The 19,050-nt window shown below is 37.6% G+C and overlaps 1 protein-coding gene across 2 annotated transcripts in view; it reads right to left on the bottom strand.

The window, feature by feature from the left end:
- GRIA1 (glutamate ionotropic receptor AMPA type subunit 1) overlaps positions 1 to 19,050 on the bottom strand; it is a 411,236-nt gene that overhangs the window by 98,822 nt on the left and 293,364 nt on the right. For both annotated transcript variants that reach the window (XM_053718693.1, XM_053718694.1), the window contains exons 5-6: positions 17,442 to 17,495; positions 12,780 to 12,941 (exon numbers count right to left, since the gene is read on the bottom strand). In XM_053718693.1, coding sequence (XP_053574668.1) covers positions 12,780 to 12,941; positions 17,442 to 17,495 — 216 coding nt within the window. The remainder of the gene's footprint in view (positions 1 to 12,779; positions 12,942 to 17,441; positions 17,496 to 19,050) is intronic.

Here is a 19,050-nt window from a genome sequence, read left to right as displayed (position 1 = left end):
CTGTGACAATGCCGAGAACAACAGTATTACTGAGGTAATATTGTGAAAGAAATATACTCTCAGTGACAATATTGCATTACATTGTGGTCTCAGATTTTCAAGGAGTTAAGAATATGGTCTCTAAAGCTGTTTAAACGTCATCACAAGCTATTGTCTTGAGATATTGTGGCCCTACCATACTGTAGACTACTGTTATGGTATAGTGTAGGGGACACCTTGACAACATCTTTAGGATAATGGGCCTGATCCGATATGCAGCGTCACCCACAAAAGCTGTCGACGCCAAATTTTGCACTGGTTTGGTATCACATATACGGCGTAACCTAGAAGTTATGCTCGTATATTTCTGCCTTCGGCCGTAGTTTTTTGGCCCATAGACAGGTATACCAAACCAGCGCAGTTTGGTATCCAATATACAGCATAAGGACTTACGTGGCGAATATGGAGAAATCTTACATTTTCACCTCGCCACAAATTGCAGGCGTAGTAAGCCTTACGCTGAGTATTGGAGCCCCGTAGCTCCCTAAACTGACTGCAAAATAAAACCTAACACCTAATGCATGCGCAATGTCTTTTTTACCTGTCAAATGCAATTACCCGCCACAATCCCTAATAAAGTGTTTAACCCCTAAACCACCGCTCCCGGACCCCGCTGCCACCTACATTAAATGTCTAACCCCCTAATGTGATCCCCCTACACCGCCGCCACCTACATTAAAATTATTAACCCCTAATGTAATCCCCCTACACCGCCGCCATCTATATTAAAATTATTACCCCCTAATGTGAGCCCCCTACCCCGCCGCCACCTATTTTAACCACATTACCCACTAATTTAATCCCCCTACACCGCCACCACCTATTTTAACTATATTACCCCCTAATGTGAGCCCCCTACACCGCCGCCACCTATTTTAACTACATTACCCCCTAATCTAATCCCCCTACACCGTTACCACCTATTTTAACTATATTACCCCCTAATGTGAACCCCCTACACCTCCGCCACCTATTTTTAACTACATTACCCCCTAAACTAATCCCCCTACACCTCTGCCACCTATTTTAACTATATTACCCCCTATTGTGAGCCCCCTACACCGCCGCCACCTATTTTAACTACATTACCCACTAATCTAATCCCCCTACCCCGTCGCCACCTATATTAAAATGATTACCCCCTAATCTAATCCCCCTACACTGCCGCCACCTATAATAAATGTATTACCCCCTAAAATACTAAAATGTCCCTACCCTAAACTAAATTACAAATAGCCCTGAAAAGGGCCTTTTGTGGGGCATTGCCCCAAAGTAACCAGCTCTATTACCAGCCCTTAAAAGGGCCTTTTGCGGGGCATTGCCCCAAAGTAACCAGCTCTATTACCAGCCCTTAAAAGGGCCTTTTGCGTGGCATTGTCCCAAAGTAATCAGCTCTTTTACCTGTAATCTGACCCCCCTACACCTCCGCCACCTATATTAAATATATTAACCCCTATTCTAATCCCCCTACACTGCCACCACCTATATTAAATATATTAACCCCTAATCTGACCCCCCTACACCGCGGCCACCTATATTAAATAAATTAACCCCTAATCTGACCCCCCTACACCGCCGCCACCTATATTAACTATATTAACCCTAATTATATTAGGGTTAATATAGTTAATATAGTTATTATATTATATATATTATTAATATAGTTAATAATTAATATAGTTATTATATTATATATATTAACTATATTAACCCTATCTAACCCTAACACCCCTAACTTAATTATTATTACAATAAATCTAAATTATATTAATCTTATTAACTAAAATATTACTATTTAAAACTAAATACTTAACTATAAAATAAACCTTAAGATAGCTACAATATAATTAATATTAATAATATTTGATTAGAATAGCCAATAGAATTACAGTAGCTCTTATTCTATTGGCTATTCAAATCAGCCAATAGAATTAAAGTAGCTCTCATCCGATTGGCTGATTTGAATTTGAAGGCTCAAATCAGCCAATAGGAATTCAAGGGATGCCATTTTTAATCACGTACCTTGAATTCCGATTCAGTGTACGGCGGTGATCGTATGAAGAGGATCCTCCACACTCCATGGCTCCGGTCTTCAGTTCCAGCGTTGCCGATCTTCAGTTCCTGCATTGCCGGTCTTCAGTTCCAGAGAGGACGGTCTTCAGCTCCACGGTCACCGGTCTTCAACTCCTCCGCTCCGCGCCGGCTGGTTCCTGGAAGAAGAAGAGGTCGCCTCATGGAAGAAGACTTCTCCGCCTGGAACAGGACCTTCTCCGCCGGTCTTCAGGACAGGTAAGGAGCACTTGGGGGTTAGACTTAGGTTTTTTAAGGCGGGATAGGGTGGGTTTTAGAGTAGGGGTGTGTGGGTGGTGGGTTGTAATGGGGGGGTTGTTCTTTTTTTCCACAGGTAGAAGAGCTGATTACTTTGGGGCAATGCCCCACAAAAGGCCCTTTTGAGGGCTGGTAATAGGGCTGATTACTTTTTGTAATTTAGTTTAGGGTAGGGACATTTTTTTATTTTGGGGGGCTTTGTTATTTTATTAGGGGGTTTAGATTAGGTGTAATTAGCTTAAAATTCTGGTAATCTTTTTTTATTTTTTGTAATTTAGTGTTTGTTTTTTTAAATTTAGTTTAGTGTATTTAATTATATTTTAGTTTAGACAATTGTAGTTTATTTAATTAATTTATTGATAGTGTAGGTGTATTTGTAACTTAGGTTAGGATTTATTTTACAGGTAAATTGGTAATTATTTTAACTAGGTAGCTATTAAATAGTTATTAACTATTTAATAGCTATTGTACCTTAAAATAAATACCAAGTTACCTGTAAAGTAAATATAAACCCTAAAATAGCTACAATGTAATTATTAATTATATTGTGGCTATCTTAAGGTTTATTTTATAGGTAAGTATTTAGTTTTAAATAGGAATATTTTAGTTAATAAGATTAATATTATTTAGATTTATTGCAATAATAATTAAGTTAGGGGTGTTAAGGTTAGATAGGGTTAATATAGTTAATATATATAATATAATAACTATATTAACCCTAATATAATTAGGGTTAATATATTTAATATAGGTGGCGGCGGTGTAGGGGGATTAGATTAGGGGTTAATATATTTAATATAGGTGGCGGCGGTGTAGGGGGGTCAGATTACAGGTAAAAGAGCTGATTACTTTGGGACAATGCCCCACAAAAGGCCCTTTTAAGGGCTGCTAATAGAGCTGGTTATTTTGGGGCAATGCCCCGCAAAAGGCCCTTTTAAGGGCTGGTAATAGAGCTGGCTACTTTTGGGCAATGTCCCGCAAAATGCCCTTTTCAGGGCTATTTGTAATTTAGTTTAGGTAGGGAGATTTTAGTATTTTAGGGGGTAATACATTTATTATAGGTGGCGGCGGTGTAGGAGGATTAGATTGGGGGTAATGTAGTTAAAATAGGTGGCGGCGGGGTAGGGGGCTCACATTAGGGGGTAATAATTTTAATATAGATGGCGGCGGTGTAGGAGGATTACATTAGGGGTTAATAATTTTAATGTAGGTGGCGGCGGTGTAGGGGGATCACAGGGGGTTAGACATTTAATATAGGTGGCGGTGGTGTAGGGGGATTAGATTAGGGGTAAATATAGGTGGCGGCGGTGTAAGGGGCTCAGATTAGGGGGTAGTACATATAATGTAGGTGGCGGCGGCGTAGGAGGCTCACATTAAGGGTAATATAGTTAAAATAGGTGGCGGCGGTGTAGGGGGATCATATTAGGGGGTAATATAGTTAATATAGCTGGCGGCGGGGTCCGGGAGCGGCGGTTTAGGGGTTAATACATTTATTGTTAGGAGGGAGAGGGGGGATTGTGGATAGAGGGGTATACTGGTCGGGCTATGTTTGGGAGGTATGTTAGACAGTTACGGGTGATTTTAGAATTTAGTCAGTTTTTGTAGGCGGCAGTTTCTAAAGTGCCGTAAGTCACTGGCGACTCCAGAAATTTGTACTTACGCAGATTTCTGGACATCGCTAGTTTGTCAGACTTACGGCACTTTAGCATCTGACGGCGCCGTATATGTGATAGCTCGAGTTGCGAGCTGAAACTACGGGCGGCACAGGTTTCCACGCTTGCGCCGAAACCTGCGCCGTATATCAGATCGAGCCCAATGTTCCTAGAAATGAATGGAATAACATTTTTACTAAATGTCCTTATTCATATTGAGTTGCGGAATTATATTTGTTTCATGGATGGTAGACAGGAAGCATATTGGTATTAAGGTTAGAAGGATAAAGATCAGTACCAATTAAAAACAGTTATCGGGGCCGATCTATCAAGGGCCGAATGCAATCTGCAATTCGCCCGATCCTATATGATCGGGTTGACACCCCCTGCTAGAGGCTGATTGCCCGATATCTGCAGGGGGGCGGCATTGCACAAGCAGTTCTAGTGAACTGCTTGTGCAATGTTAAATGCAGACAGCGTATCATGTTGGACAGACATTGATAAATTGGCCCCTTAGTCTGAAATTCACAGGGGTCAATAACGACAAACAAATGAATACAAAGCATATGAGCATTAAACAAGTCTGACATGGGAGGAATCAAGTTCCACATCATTACCAGCATCTGCCAAGGCAAATGTATATGAATATATACATAAATATTTATGTGTTAATATGTGCATAAACATATATATTTACATTGTGGTCTATGGGAACACACAGTTCCCATAGACCGCAATGTAAGGCACTTTTCTGTGCCATTTTCTTTCTGACACCCTACTCCTGCACACTTTAAAGCCCCAAAACTGCATAGTGCAGTTATTTTTTATTAAATAAAAAGCTACCCCTTTTTTAATAAAAAAATATAATGCCCTCTATTTTGAGGGCATTTGGGGCATTTGACTTTTAGAAAATTAAACACAGATCGCGGTAGCAATAACCAGCCACTTGTAATGGCTAATTAATTATCGTGAGCACGCAAATAGTCAAATTTGCCCATTTACGTGCGCGCTTTAATTTAGCGCTCACCTTGTAATCTAGCTCTATATCAGGTTATTTGAGAAATAGAGTTAAAAATATATAGTAAAGTATTTTAAATAAGCTGAGTCAGTAAGTTTATACATCATTATCTGAGCTGAAAAATTAGCATACACTGTTTTATCATTACCAGAGTGTGGTATATAAGCACTCTATCTACATTGTCTGATGTTACTAAAGAGAACATGGGTAATATTCACTAAGTGCTCTCTTCATTTATTCTTATTAACCTCTCCAGCTTCACTAGTTTCCCTGCTGTTGATTTACTAAAGAGTGGAGAGATGAATGAGTTTTGATGTATGTGTAGAACCTGGAGAGGTCGCTTAGTGAATAATGCCTATCTATCTGATTCATGAAAGTTGAATTTTGACTTCCAAGTTCCCTTAAGTGAATCCAGAATACTACCTGTATTTATATGTGTTGATATAAATCTAAAGTAAATTATGATAAACATGTAATGATGTTTATTACAGGGTGTTATAAGTAGGGCAAAACCTTCTCCATATAAGGGTAGCAAAGTAGGGGACGATTTTCCTATCTCCTAAAAAATGACCTTAAGAATATATCATATTTAGGAGCCAGTATTATAATTCCAGATCACTGGATGTGTCGCTGCTGATATTTGTCAAATCCTATACTAAGATATTTATTTTATGTAATGTACATATAGTTTGTTTTTTTTGTTTGTTTTTAAGATCCTTTAGGAAAAGCAATGTATTTAAAGTGATAGCAAACCTCACTATTTTAAGTGCAGGGTGTTAAAGTCAATAATGAGTACACATGGTTAAATATAATTTAAGGTACTTTTTCTAACATTATATAACTAATTGTATTGTGATATTTTAAGTCACATATAGACTCCCCTCTCTGTGCATCTTTTTTTTTTTTTTTTTTTTTTACCCTTTAAAGCTAGCTGAAACCCTGGTTTTCTTCAAACAGAGCAGCTGCATTTATTTACATTTTGAAATGGAGGGCTCAAGATCTCAATTGAGCTGGCAGCAAGCTTCTTATTGGCTGTACTGCCTGCTGGTCATCAGAGTAAAAAAAAAAGCTGCAAGGATGGGTTGGCCGGATGCAACATAGAAAGTTAAAATAATGTTGAAACCAGCACTGAAATTATATTTGACCATCTCTGCTCATTATAGATTTTAATATCCTGCACTTTAAGATGGCAGGTTATATGATTACTTTAATACCATATTTTTTAGATGTAATGGTGTAACATTTATTATAAAGGCCCTAATACTAATTATGTACTGTATACAGTTACCTGAATAAAAAAATAATAAACAGATGCAAGAACAGTATAACAGAAGAGAAAACCCTATAGTATTTAAGTTCCATAACATACAGCCAAATAACTTTATTTTAAAAGAAAAAAGAAAAAAAATGCATATTTATTTTACATTTGCTATTGATGTTTTAGTAATATACAACAAAAATACAAGAGGATTTAACTTTTTTTTTTTTTTGGGGGGGGGGGGGGGATTGCATTACAGAGAAATATTACATCTAAAAATTAACTAAAAAGGACAAATTAATGTGTAAGAGAAATTTGAGTTTATAGCAGCGATAAAACACAGCTTTGCTTATGTTTCACTAAGGATCTATTATCCCACTTCTAAAATGTTATTGGGTTTATATTCCCTGTTTGCTTCTATATTTTGCATATCTGTTAGGGGTTTCATTGGTACTATGCAGAATATTCAATTAAAGTCTAATTAAGATGCAGTAAAATTACTTGCAGCTTCATAACACTGGGAAATTTGCATAGATAAGCATTAAACATTATGACAGTATATAGTCACTTAATCACTAAACACAGATTAGACAGCTACATCAAGCAAAATGATGTTAAACCTACATCATAAGGGCCACAATACACCCCTTCAAAGCATTGAGTCCTCTGCCTTTCCAAAATAACTATTGTGCATGTCTGAATTAGCAAAGAATTGCTTTAATCACCAATAATCCTTGTTAAGGATATACTATCAGGAACGTAGGAGATAAAAAAAAAAAAAACAAACAATATTATGTATGCCATTCAATAGGTCATCAGTGTACCAGGCCACACGATAGATATTTGACTTCAGAATGCAGATACAATCACTCATCTAGCAAAATCATTGCTTACAGATAGGTACAGTATACATGTTTACGTTTATTTGCTCTTTAGTCCTCCAAGTGAAAAACAAAACATTCCAAAATAGAACCTCATTAGATAAGGTTAGACAGGCTTGACTTACTTACTATATATTTTCTGTATATTCATGGGTGTCCGGAGTCGAGGGAGGAGGCAAGAGAGTCTAAGACCCTTCCTGAAAATTTTCTCCTCACATTTAAGCAAATCAGTCTCTTGTAAAATGGCAATAAGCCACCATATTTAAAATGATGATCAGCACATGTGTACAACAAGTAACTCTCTTCAACTGAAATGTTGCCACTGATCTTATTTTTTTTTATATATATATATTTTCCTTTTTAACCCCACCACCACCACCACTAGGAATTATTTTGTGAACTTCATGTGTACAATTACTTAATAATGAAGCCTTTTCTCCAGCTCCTGTATCTTTAACATTAACTCATACTGCCTACATCACAGGGTACTTTGCTCCTCAGTGTACCCTGTTGATGTAGTAGCTACGTCCAAAGTTCTACCTCATGCTACGGTTCCGGCTGTCAGCTTTGACAGATAAGACAGCAGCCAGAGGCAGAAGGCATCTGCATTCATATGGTAAGGGAGCACTGATCATGCTACTGCACACTGGCAGACTGTCTGCCAGTACCTAAGGTTGTGGTGACCAGTGTGTGTGTGTGTGTGGGGGGGGGTGTCAGGTGGGAAGATGATCTCTATACTGTTGTAAAAAAAAACAAGGTATGTCTCTTTTTCCTTGCAGAGCTTAGTCAGGTTCGAAGAGGTTAACTAGACACAGTAACAAGATAGTAGGTAAAGTAGTACTAATGGTAAGTGTCTATAGGTGCCAAATATTTTTGTAATCAACAAGAACCTGTTAGGGGGCAATTATAGCACTAAGGAGACTCATAGAAAAATGAGTTACAAAGTCTGTAACAAAAAACAGTGCTTTACCCCTACAATCATATAGGGAAAATTGTCACTGAATAATACAGGAGCAATTTTTAACCTTTCATTTTTTATCTTTATTGGTTTAACTATTAAATCATACACATGTAAAAACACTTAAAGGGATAGCATGGAATTTTAAGCAACTTTCTAATTTAATCCGATTAGCAATTAGTCAATCTCTTGGTATCTTTATTTAAAAAAGATGGAATTTAAGCTTAGGAGTCGGGCCATTTTTGGTTCAGCACCTGTGTAGTGCTTGCTGACTGGATGGCTACATTTAGACATCAATCAGCAAGCGCTACCCAGGTGCTGAAGCAAAAATGGGCTGGCTCCTAAACTTACATTCCAGATTTTTAAAATAAAGATACCAAGAGAACAAAGAAAAATTGATAATAGAAGTAAATTATTAAGCTTGCTTAAAATTGCATGCTCTATCGGAATCATTAAAGTTTAATTTTGACTAGACTATTCCTTTAAACTCTCTAGCTATCAATATATAGAATAGGTGTGTGAATAATACCTCTGAGAATCATGTATCTAGATGTGAAACATTGTACTTGATTTGTATAATATCAAGCAGTCAGATACAAACAATATCTTTTGTAGCCGGCTATTAATAAATTCAGAAATAATTCTGTAACAAGAGGACCTGTTAATATGTGGGATGTCAGATTATGAGATTAAAGCTAGCTAATTTATACTCTATCTGTCCTTGCTTGCACAGTTAACTTTAGCACAGCTGCTCAGTGTAATAGATTTTGTCTGCTTAAACTCTCTAGATATCAATATATAGCCTAGGTGTGTGAATAATACCTCTGAATATCATGTATCTAGATGTGAAACATTGTACTTTGTTTGTATAATATCAAGCAGTTAGATACAAACAATATTTTTTAAGACAGCCACTAAACAAATTGAGAAATTATGCTGTAACAAGAGGACCGGTTAATATGTGGGATGTCAGAATGCGAGATTAAAGCTATCTAGCTAATACTCTTTCTATAATTATAAAGTCCTTGCTTGCACAGTTAACTTTAGCACAGCTGTTCAGTGTAATAGATTCTGTCTGCTTAAGCCCCTTCTATAGCAGGGGCTAGGTTAATGTTTAACTGACTTGAAGTCAGTTAAAGGGACAGTCAACCATATAATTGTTATTGTTTTAAAAGATAGATAATCCCTTTATTACTCATTCCCCAGTTTTGCATAACCTACACAGTTATATTAATGTACTTTTTACCTTTGTGATTACCTTGTATCTAGGAACCTTCGTCCAGCCCCCTGATCACATGACTGTGACTGTTTATTATCTATTGTCTTAAATTTAGCATTGTATTGTGCTAGATCTTAAATAACTTTCTGTGCCTGAACACAGTGTTATCTATATGGCCCACGTGTACTTTCTGTCTCTTTGTGTTGAAAAGAGATTTAAAAAGCATGTGATAAGAGGCAGCCCTCAAAGGCTTAGAAATTAGCATATGAGCCTACCTATGTTTAGTTTAAACTAAGAATACCAAGAGAAAAAACCAAATTTGATGATAAAAGTAAATTGGAAAGTTGATTAAAATTAAAAGTCCTATCTGAATAATGAAAGTTTAATTTATACTTGACTGTCCCTTTAAACGTTAATCTAGCCCCCGCTATAGAAGGGGCTTAAGCAGACAGAATCCATTACACTGAACAGCTTTACACAGCTTTACACCAAATCTATTACATTGAACAGGACTTTATAATTACAGAAAGAGTATTAACTAGATAGCTTTAATCTCACAATCTGACATCCCACATATTAACAGGTCCTCTTGTTGCAGCATTATTTCTGAATGTATTAATAGCCGGCTACAAAAGATATTGTTTGTATCTGACTGCTTGATATTATACAAATCAAGTACAATGTTTCACATCTAGATACATGATTCTCAGAGGTATTATTCACACACCTATGCTATATATTGATATCTAGAGAGTTTAAGTGTTTTTAATTGTGTATATTGAATGGTTAAACCAATAAAGATAAAGTATGAATGGTTAAAAATTGTTCCTGTATTATTCAGAGTTAACTACACACAGTCAGGGGGGGCAGTTTGTTTGAATGGGGGTTAAAAACTATAGCTAGTTTTGAGGGTATGTCTGATTTTTGTAAATCTAATATTTTTCTTCTATCCTTGTCCAAATTCTTGCATTCCAGCCTGTATCAGTAAATACTTAAGTTACTTAGTATCCTGATACGCCAAATATATCTGTGAGAAAATATGCCTGTTTTTATTAATGTATGTATGTATGTATGTATACCATCACACAAATTAAGAAAGCTAGCAACTAGAATAACACTGGGATTGTCTCAGAAAACAGAGATTAGCAAATCTGTCTCTTGGGTTGACCTTTGCCCTCTTTGAAATAAGGTCAGACATATTAATACCGACTGAATAGAATTTGCTGACTTACTTATGTTGTAAACATATTTGGAAATACCCTTGAATTTGTTAGCTAGCCAATCATGAACTGAATTTGCCTAGATATGTAATTCAGGAATGCCCTGTCTCCTGTGTATAAATATTTGGATTGGGGACTGACCCGCCAGAGAAAACCTTGTATTCTTTCTCTCCTCACTGCAGTGTGTTTTCAATAAACAAACCCTCTTTAACCTTTTGTGGTCTGAAGAGTTATTCAGTCCAGGGTGGATATCATGAACAATGCTATACCTGAAATTAACCTTACAATCTACCTGATTAACCCTTTCAATGGAAGGTAGCTGAACACCGATGATGTGCTGGGAGGTTTCACCACCCACTGCAGGACCTTCCAGTCAGAGTTGGTGCAGTTGCCGTACTACACTGATATACAGTTGGCGAGAATGCTCTCAATGGTACAGCTATAAAGATTGACAAGGATCTGGAGAGACATATGGACTTTCTTTAGCCTCCCCAGAAAGTAGAGTCACTGTCGCACCTTTTTCACCAGGGTGGACGTGTTCAGTATCCAGGACAAATCTTCAGAGATGTGGATTCCCAAAAAATTTAAAGCTGATCACACGTTCTACCTCAGACCCATTTATATAAATGGGCATGTGTATACAGCGTTTGGCCTTTCTGTAATCCACAATAATCTCTTTGGTCTTCTTGGTGTTAAGGGTCATGTTGATGTCGGTGCACCATGTCACCAGGTGCTTTACCTCCTCCCTGTAGGCCGACTCGTCATTGTTGCTAATCCGGCCTACTACGTTGGTGACATCTGCAAACTTAATGATGGTGTTGGATACATGTGCAGGCAGACAGTCATGGGTGAAGAGTGAGTATAGTAGAGGACTCAATATGCAGCCTCGTGGGACACCGGTTTTCAGGGTCAGGGTAGAGGAGGTATGATTGCCTAACCTCACTGACTTATTCAGTCCAGGGTGGATATCATGAACAATGCTATACCTGAAATTAACCTTACAATCTACCTGATTAACCCTTTCAATACCGGGGATTTCAGAAGTGTGGTGTGCAGCTGCAATTATTGGCCTTCTAATTGCCAAAAACAATTGCAAAGTCATGCATATCTGCTGTTTCTGAACAAAGTTGACACTAGAGAAACTTTATAACCATTTGTCTTATGACTGCAGGACTTGTGTGTAAATTATTTCAGTGTGAAAAAGTAAACGATCTTGGCGGCAAAATTAATTTTTTGGCAAAACAGTGGCATGAAATATACCAAAATGGGCCTAGATCAATACCTTGGTTTGTCCACTAAATATATATATATAGGGGTTGGATTATGCAGCTCTGAATGGAGTTTGATGCCCCTGTTTCTGCGCAAGTCTTCAGGCTCGCCGGAAACAGCAGTTATGAAGCAGCGGTTTAAATACCGCGACTCCATAACTTGTCCGCTTGCTCTGAGGCTGCAGACATCAATCCGCCTGATCCTATACAATCGTGATGATTGACACCCCCTGACACCGGCATTGCACAAGCAGTTCTGGTGAACTGCTTGTGCAATGATAAATGCTGACAGCGCATACTGTCAGCATTCATCGATATCTGTCAGACATGATCCGCTGAGCGGATCATGTCGGACAGACCGATGATAAATCAGCCCCATAGTGTTGATAGGTAAAACAAAAACAAGGCTCTGTTTCTGTTTAAATGGGCAAATTTTTCTCTAAAATTCACGGTCCTTAAGGGATTAAAGGGCAGTAAAGTCAAAATGAAGCTTTCATGTTACAGATATAGCATGCAATTTTAAACAACTTTCCTATATACTTATATCATCTTATTTGCTTGTTCCTTTGGTATCAATTGTTTAAAAGCATATTTAGGTAGGCTGAGGAGCAGCTAACTCTCAGTGGTGCATTGCTGCTTCATCAACAAAGTATATCAAGAGAAGGAATCAAATTGGATAACAGAAGTAAATTGGAAAGGTGTTTAAAATTGTATACTCTATCTGAATCATGAAATATTTTTTGGATTTCATGTCCCTTTAATTAGCTTGATTACTCACCTTTGCTCCTCCCCATGAAAGAATACAAAATTGTGTGTCATGTTCTTTAAGGTGATTCTCAAGAATACATTGTGTGCACTAGTTTGATAGTATATTAAAGACCTCTCTATATTGTCAAAACTATATAACAAACATTATTAAAAAGCAATGGAATTCTTACCTTTGGTTTCTTCCAGTCTACCCGAGGTTGCTCTCGCCCATCATAGGTTTGCCATTGCTGCATGATCTGAGATACCATGGGATCTGTATAATTCACCAGCTGAAATCCGGTCACATTTGCGCCTGCTTCTCTGAACTTCTCCAGATCAATATCCCTGAAACCCTGATATGAAAGTAAACAGCCAAATCAGAAAAAATCATATGTTCATTTACTATCTCCTCAATTACTATAGCAGAAATGCTGTTGCAATGCTATAAAATCTCCAAAATGATAACTTCACGCAGAGGCCATAGTTTTCCCCATTGAATAAATCAGGAAAAAAGGAAAAAGTTGCATGAACACTGGATCCGAAGCAGGACTTTCTGATTCTATTAAACCACACAGATAAAAATGTTTTAGCCGCTATCTGTTTCATTACTCACATGCATTTTTTTTACCTCTTTATTTTTAACTATCTGAGATTAAACATTTTCTTGAGTTCTGGACATAGCTTTCAATCGAGTAAGTGGAATGCAGGTGCTTTTGCTACTGTTCATGATTAAGCAGTGTAACATTTTGTGACAACAAGTATGGCATTTTTATATTTTAGTTTCTCTGTACACAGTATATATATATATATATATATATATATATATATATATATATATATATATATATATATATATATATATAAAACCTTCAATGCATTTTTAAGGAAAGCTTATGCTGTTTTTTAAATATTGACTTAAAAAATAAAAACTAACCCAACATTTGGATTTTTTGCTCTCTTTTATATCTAATTATGTTATAGGTACCCAAGTACTGTCTGTATTTGGTGTATCTTAGAAATTCATATTATATTAGTACCTTTCATAAAAAAAAAACAGATAACAAGGGGAGTGCTTTTAATAGCTATTACAAGGTTAGGGTTAGAAATAATTACTAGAGAATCTTTAGGGTTTCCAACATCTTATAGTATAGAGTGCAATACATAACAGCGATTAAAAAGTTAGCGCAACTGGAGACATTAGCGCAACTGGAGACCTGAAGTATTCAGACTCCTGTACTGTCTCCCAGATGGTAGAAGAGCAAACAGTCCATGATTGGAACGGGAGGGATCCCTGATAATGCAGTGCTCCCACCGCAGACATTGCTTGTGCTGGATGTCCTCAATGGAAGGTAGATGAACACCGATGATGTGCTTGGCGGTTTTCACCACCCACTGCAGGACCTTCCAGTCAGAGTTGGTGCAGTTGCCGTACCACACTGTGATACAGTTGGTGAGAATGCTCTCAATGGTACAGCTATAAAGATTGACAAGGATCTGGAGAGACATATGGACTTTCTTTAGCCTCGCCAGAAAGTAGAGTCACTGTCGCACCTTTTTCACCAGGGAGGACGTGTTCAGTGTCCAGGACAAAGATGTGGATTCCCAAAAAATTTAAAGCTGGTCACACGTTCTACCTCAGACCCATTTATATAAATGAGCATGTGTATACAGCGTTTGGCCTTTCTGTAATCCACAATAATCTCTTTGGTCTTCTTGGTGTTAAGGGTCATGTTGATGTTGGTGCACCATGTCACCAGGTGCTTTACCGCTCCCTGTAGGCCGACTCGTCATTGTTGCTAATCCGGCCTACTACGTTGGTGACATCTGCGAACTTAATGATGGTGTTGGATACGTGTGCAGGCAGACAGTCATGGGTGAAGAGTGAGTATAGTAGAGGACTCAATACACAGCCTTGTGGGACACCGGTGTTCAGGGTCAGGGTAGAGGAGGTATGATTGCCTAACCTCACTGACTGAGTTCTGTTGGTCAGGAAGTCCAGGGTCCAGTTGCAAAGCAAGGTGTTGATGCCCAGGTCATGGAGTTTGGCAACCAGCTTTGCAGGAATGGCAGTGTTGAATACTGAACTGAAATCGATGAACAGCATCCTTACATACGTAGGTGTTATTATTGTCCAGGGCAGAGTGTAGTGCCATGGAAATGGCATCTTCCGTTGACCTATTCTGGAGGTAGGCATACTGGTGGGAATCCAGTGTGTGTGGTAAACAGTCTTTGAAATGAGCCATGACCAGCTTCTCAAAACACTTCATAATGATTGGAGTAAATGCAATGGGGCGGTAGTCATTTAGACTTACCGCAGCAGATTGTTTTGGCACTGGCACAACGGTTGCTATCTTAAAGCACATGGGGACAACTGCTTGGGCCAGTGACAGGTTACAAATATCAGTAAAGACCTCAGCCAGTTCCCCAGCACATGCCCAGAGCCAGGGATACCATCCAGGCCAGCAGCATTGCGTGCATCCACCCTGGAAAGTGCATAGTACACCTCAATAACAGAGAGTGTTAAGGGCTGTTCATTTGGATGGAGCGCAGCTTCAATAGTTGGTTCATTGTTATCCTGGTCAAACAAGCGTAGAAGTGGTTTAGCTCATCTGGGAAGGAGGCATCATTGGTTGGAGGGATTGTGTTTTCAGGTTTGTAATCTGTGATGGCCTGGATGCCCTGCCACATGCGTTGGGGGTCAGAGTTGTTCTGGAAGTGATCTTCAATACGCAGCTTCAGGTCATATTTTATTCCCTTTTTTAGATTATCCCTTTTTTAGATTAGCCCAGAGCTCAGAGATATTCTTTAAAGCAGTGGTTTCAAAGTACAGGCCCTGGGGAAATATGCGACCCTTAAAAGAGTTTAATCTGGCTCTCCCTTGTTAATTAGGTAAATTATTAATTTGGCCCAATCAATTTTGTTAGGGTTTTAAGAGGTGTAACAAGTCGATGTTCTTTCTAGGCACTCACAAGATAAATACAAAGACAAGTATGCATTGTCCAGTGTAGACTCCCGTTATGCACTGCTTGGATAAATGTCACTTTTTATTCAGTTCCCGAATGATCACTTCACTTAGCTCTCACAAAATAAATATAGATTGTGTATGTCTATTGTGGACTACAGCTCCTACCATTCACTTCTACTTAGGTAAATGTCACTTCCAGTTTCTAGTACATAGTATCTTAATACCTCCAGTAAATACTATACACTCACTCGCAGGCACACTGATCTAACACATATTTTTTTAATACTTAGCGCACGCAGGCTGCATCCTCACATAAACAAGGCACAGATTATATAAAATACAAATCTCCAAAGGTACACACATTATGCTGCACACTTCAGACCCTTAGCCAGGCTAGGGCCACTGAGGAGTTATGAGAACAGGGGGAGGAGACAAGGAGTCATCTTACTTTCATTGAAAGGCACACTTTATGCAGCACATCGGGATTGATTGAAACATTTATTATATAGTATACAGTACACCATGTATGTCGTACTGTGCATTTCTATGGCTGTGCAATGCGTGCACTGCATAATATGTATTGTTATATCAAGCGTTCTCAGTCTGTAAGGGATAGGTAATACTTTTTATTAAGGATTTCAGTGGTGCTCGTTTGTTCATGTCATAGACACACATTTCTTCTTTGAGGCAACTGCACTATATTTGTCTTGATCAGTCCGCCACAGAGTGCACTGTTTGCAAATGAAGTGAGCACACAGAGTTAGGTGAAGCTGAGCTGCCAGGACTATTCCTCTTCTAACATCATCTTTCAAAAGCCCACACACAGTACTTGCATACAAAATGTGCAAGGGTAATAAATAAAATATATATAAATATAATCTTAATTAATTAGAAAGTATTAAAATCTTCTTGGGGCAACTTTTCCCAACTCACCCTGGCTTATTATGTAGTCGTCTCAGACTACTGGGTTTTTCAACCTACATGAGAGTGAAATCATATACAACTTTGAGCCCTTCCCAGTCAAACACCTTGCACTAGTTTTTAACAAAACTTTTAAAAGATAAAAATATAAAAAGTTGAAATCATTTTGTTATTCACATCTTTGGCTTAGTGCACTTTCGGATTAGTGATCGAGTGAAAGCAAGAACAGAGTTTTGTAGCGTGCCCCATAGAAATCGCTGAGGTAAGGAATTTAGCATGGCTGCAGTAACCAACCTCCAAATATTACTGCACCTGTGGCTTTTGCTCGAGCGCTACCTTTTTACGCAAGTATAAGAGCTCTATTGATTTAACTTGAGCGGTGTTAGCACTCAACAGTGCTAATATTTGTGCTCACTACTTGTAATCTGGACCAATATCTTCAAGCTGAAAACATATTAGTAATTATACCACATGAACTATTAAAGGATTTACTGAATTTATGTTTATTTTATTATGTAAAAACTACTAGGATTTCTCTTATCAGTAATGTTGCCATTATGTTATTTCATAAACCTCATGGCCATAACATTTTGTTATCTCAAATTGTTTTATAGCTTTATTTGTCAAATAAAATATCAATGCTCTATAAAGCTCTTGTTCAACTATTCAGTCCCAGTGCTACTTAACTATCTAAATTTCAATCTCCCTTATTATTTCTATTACAGGCAGTACATTTAGTATAAATTGGAATTCTTTGTTTTTGTTTTTCCAAACAAAGACTGCAATTATTCAGCAGCTGCTAACATACATACAGAATGCGGCTGTACGGTTTCTCTGACAACAAGGTAGACAATTTGGTAACCATACATAGACTAACAAAGCCTGCATTTGTGCAATGACCAAGGAAAGAAAAAGCTCCAACAGAATTCCGCCCCAGCAAATTCATCTAAAAGCACACTTTACTTACCAAGTTTGCAAGAATATAATGATATCCAATAATGTTTTTTTCCAGCTTGACTATCTAGAATTAGAGAAATTAGAATTTAGAATTAGACCAGATGCAATAAATGAATATAATGCTAAATTTCTTTAACGTGCATATTTAAATTTTAAATCAAATTCAGACCTTTAATTACTGTTAATTGTACCTAGAAACGCAGAAGACACATAGCTACATACAATTGTATTTACAACAATTCATCTATTTATCTTACCATGTTTATATTTTGATATACATTTTACAGTATTAACCTAAGATAAAAAGATACGAGCATGTGGTTGCAAGATTTAATCACAATGCCAAGATACTAATTTAAATGTAAATTCTTTAAAAAAAATTAAATGGCTATTATAGTTAAAAAAAAATATCATGCTCTAATTTATTAGATCATGTAATTTTAAGACTTTTGACCCACACTACTGTGTGTTTAACACCCACAAAGAGGATAAAAACACAGTAAAAGAACTGCTCGGGACCCACACAGCGGGAGTAAAAAATGCTGCTGATCCAATCAGCAGTGCTAGTTTCACACCTGAGTCATGAGACTAGCACTGCTGATTTGATCAGATGAGTTTTCTCTGTGAGTCCTGAACAGTGCTACTAGTCTGGGATTGATAATTCAAAGATCTTACGAATTACAGCATGTCATTTTTTTATTAGTATGGCCCTTTAAATGTCATCTCAATTTTACACTAATTTAAAAAATTTAATTTACAGATATTTTTAATACATTATATTTCTATTAATTTATTATGTGTATTTTTATAAACAGAAAAGAAAAAAATAAAGAATCATGCCGGCTACATATTTGTTACCTGTGAACCACTGCAAACATAACAATTCCAGGGAAACATACAAACATGAACAATATCTGAATATAAAATTTGACTGGAAAAAATAGAAAACTATCACCTAGATTACGAGTTTTGCGTTAGAGCCTATGCGGTGCTAACGAGCAGTTTATGCTCACCGCTCACTTACAGACAGCGCTGGTATTAACAGACAAAAAGTGAGCGTTGAGCAAAATTTTGCTCCACATCTCACTCCAATACCAGCGCTGCTTACGTTAGCGGTGAGCTGGTTGTGCACGATTTCCCCATAGGGATCAACGGGGAAAGCCGGCTGAAAAAAAGTCTAACACCTGCAAAAAAGCAACGTTTAGCTCCTAACGCAGCCCCATTGATTCCTATGGGGAAATAAAATTTATGTTTACACCTAACACCCTAACATGAACCCCAAGTCTAAACACTCCTAATCTTACACTTATTAACACCTAATCTGCCACTCCCGACATCGCCGACACCTACATTATAACTATTAACCCCTAATCTGCCGCTCTGGACATCGCCGCCACCTATATTATACTTATTAACCCCTAATCTGCTGCCTCCAACATCACCGACGCCTACATTATATTTATTAACCCCTAATCTGACGCCCCCAACGTCGCCGCCACTATTCTAAATCTATTAACCCCTAAACCTAAGTATAACCCTAACCCCCCCTAACAAATATAATTTAAATAAATCTAAATAAAATTCATATCATTAACTAAATTATTCCTATTTAAAACTAA

Source organism: Bombina bombina, chromosome 6 (genome assembly GCF_027579735.1).
Source record: "Bombina bombina isolate aBomBom1 chromosome 6, aBomBom1.pri, whole genome shotgun sequence".
Lineage (NCBI taxonomy): Eukaryota > Metazoa > Chordata > Amphibia > Anura > Bombinatoridae > Bombina > Bombina bombina.
Note: the sequence above shows the minus strand (reverse complement) of the source record. Positions and strands in the feature narration are given on the sequence as shown.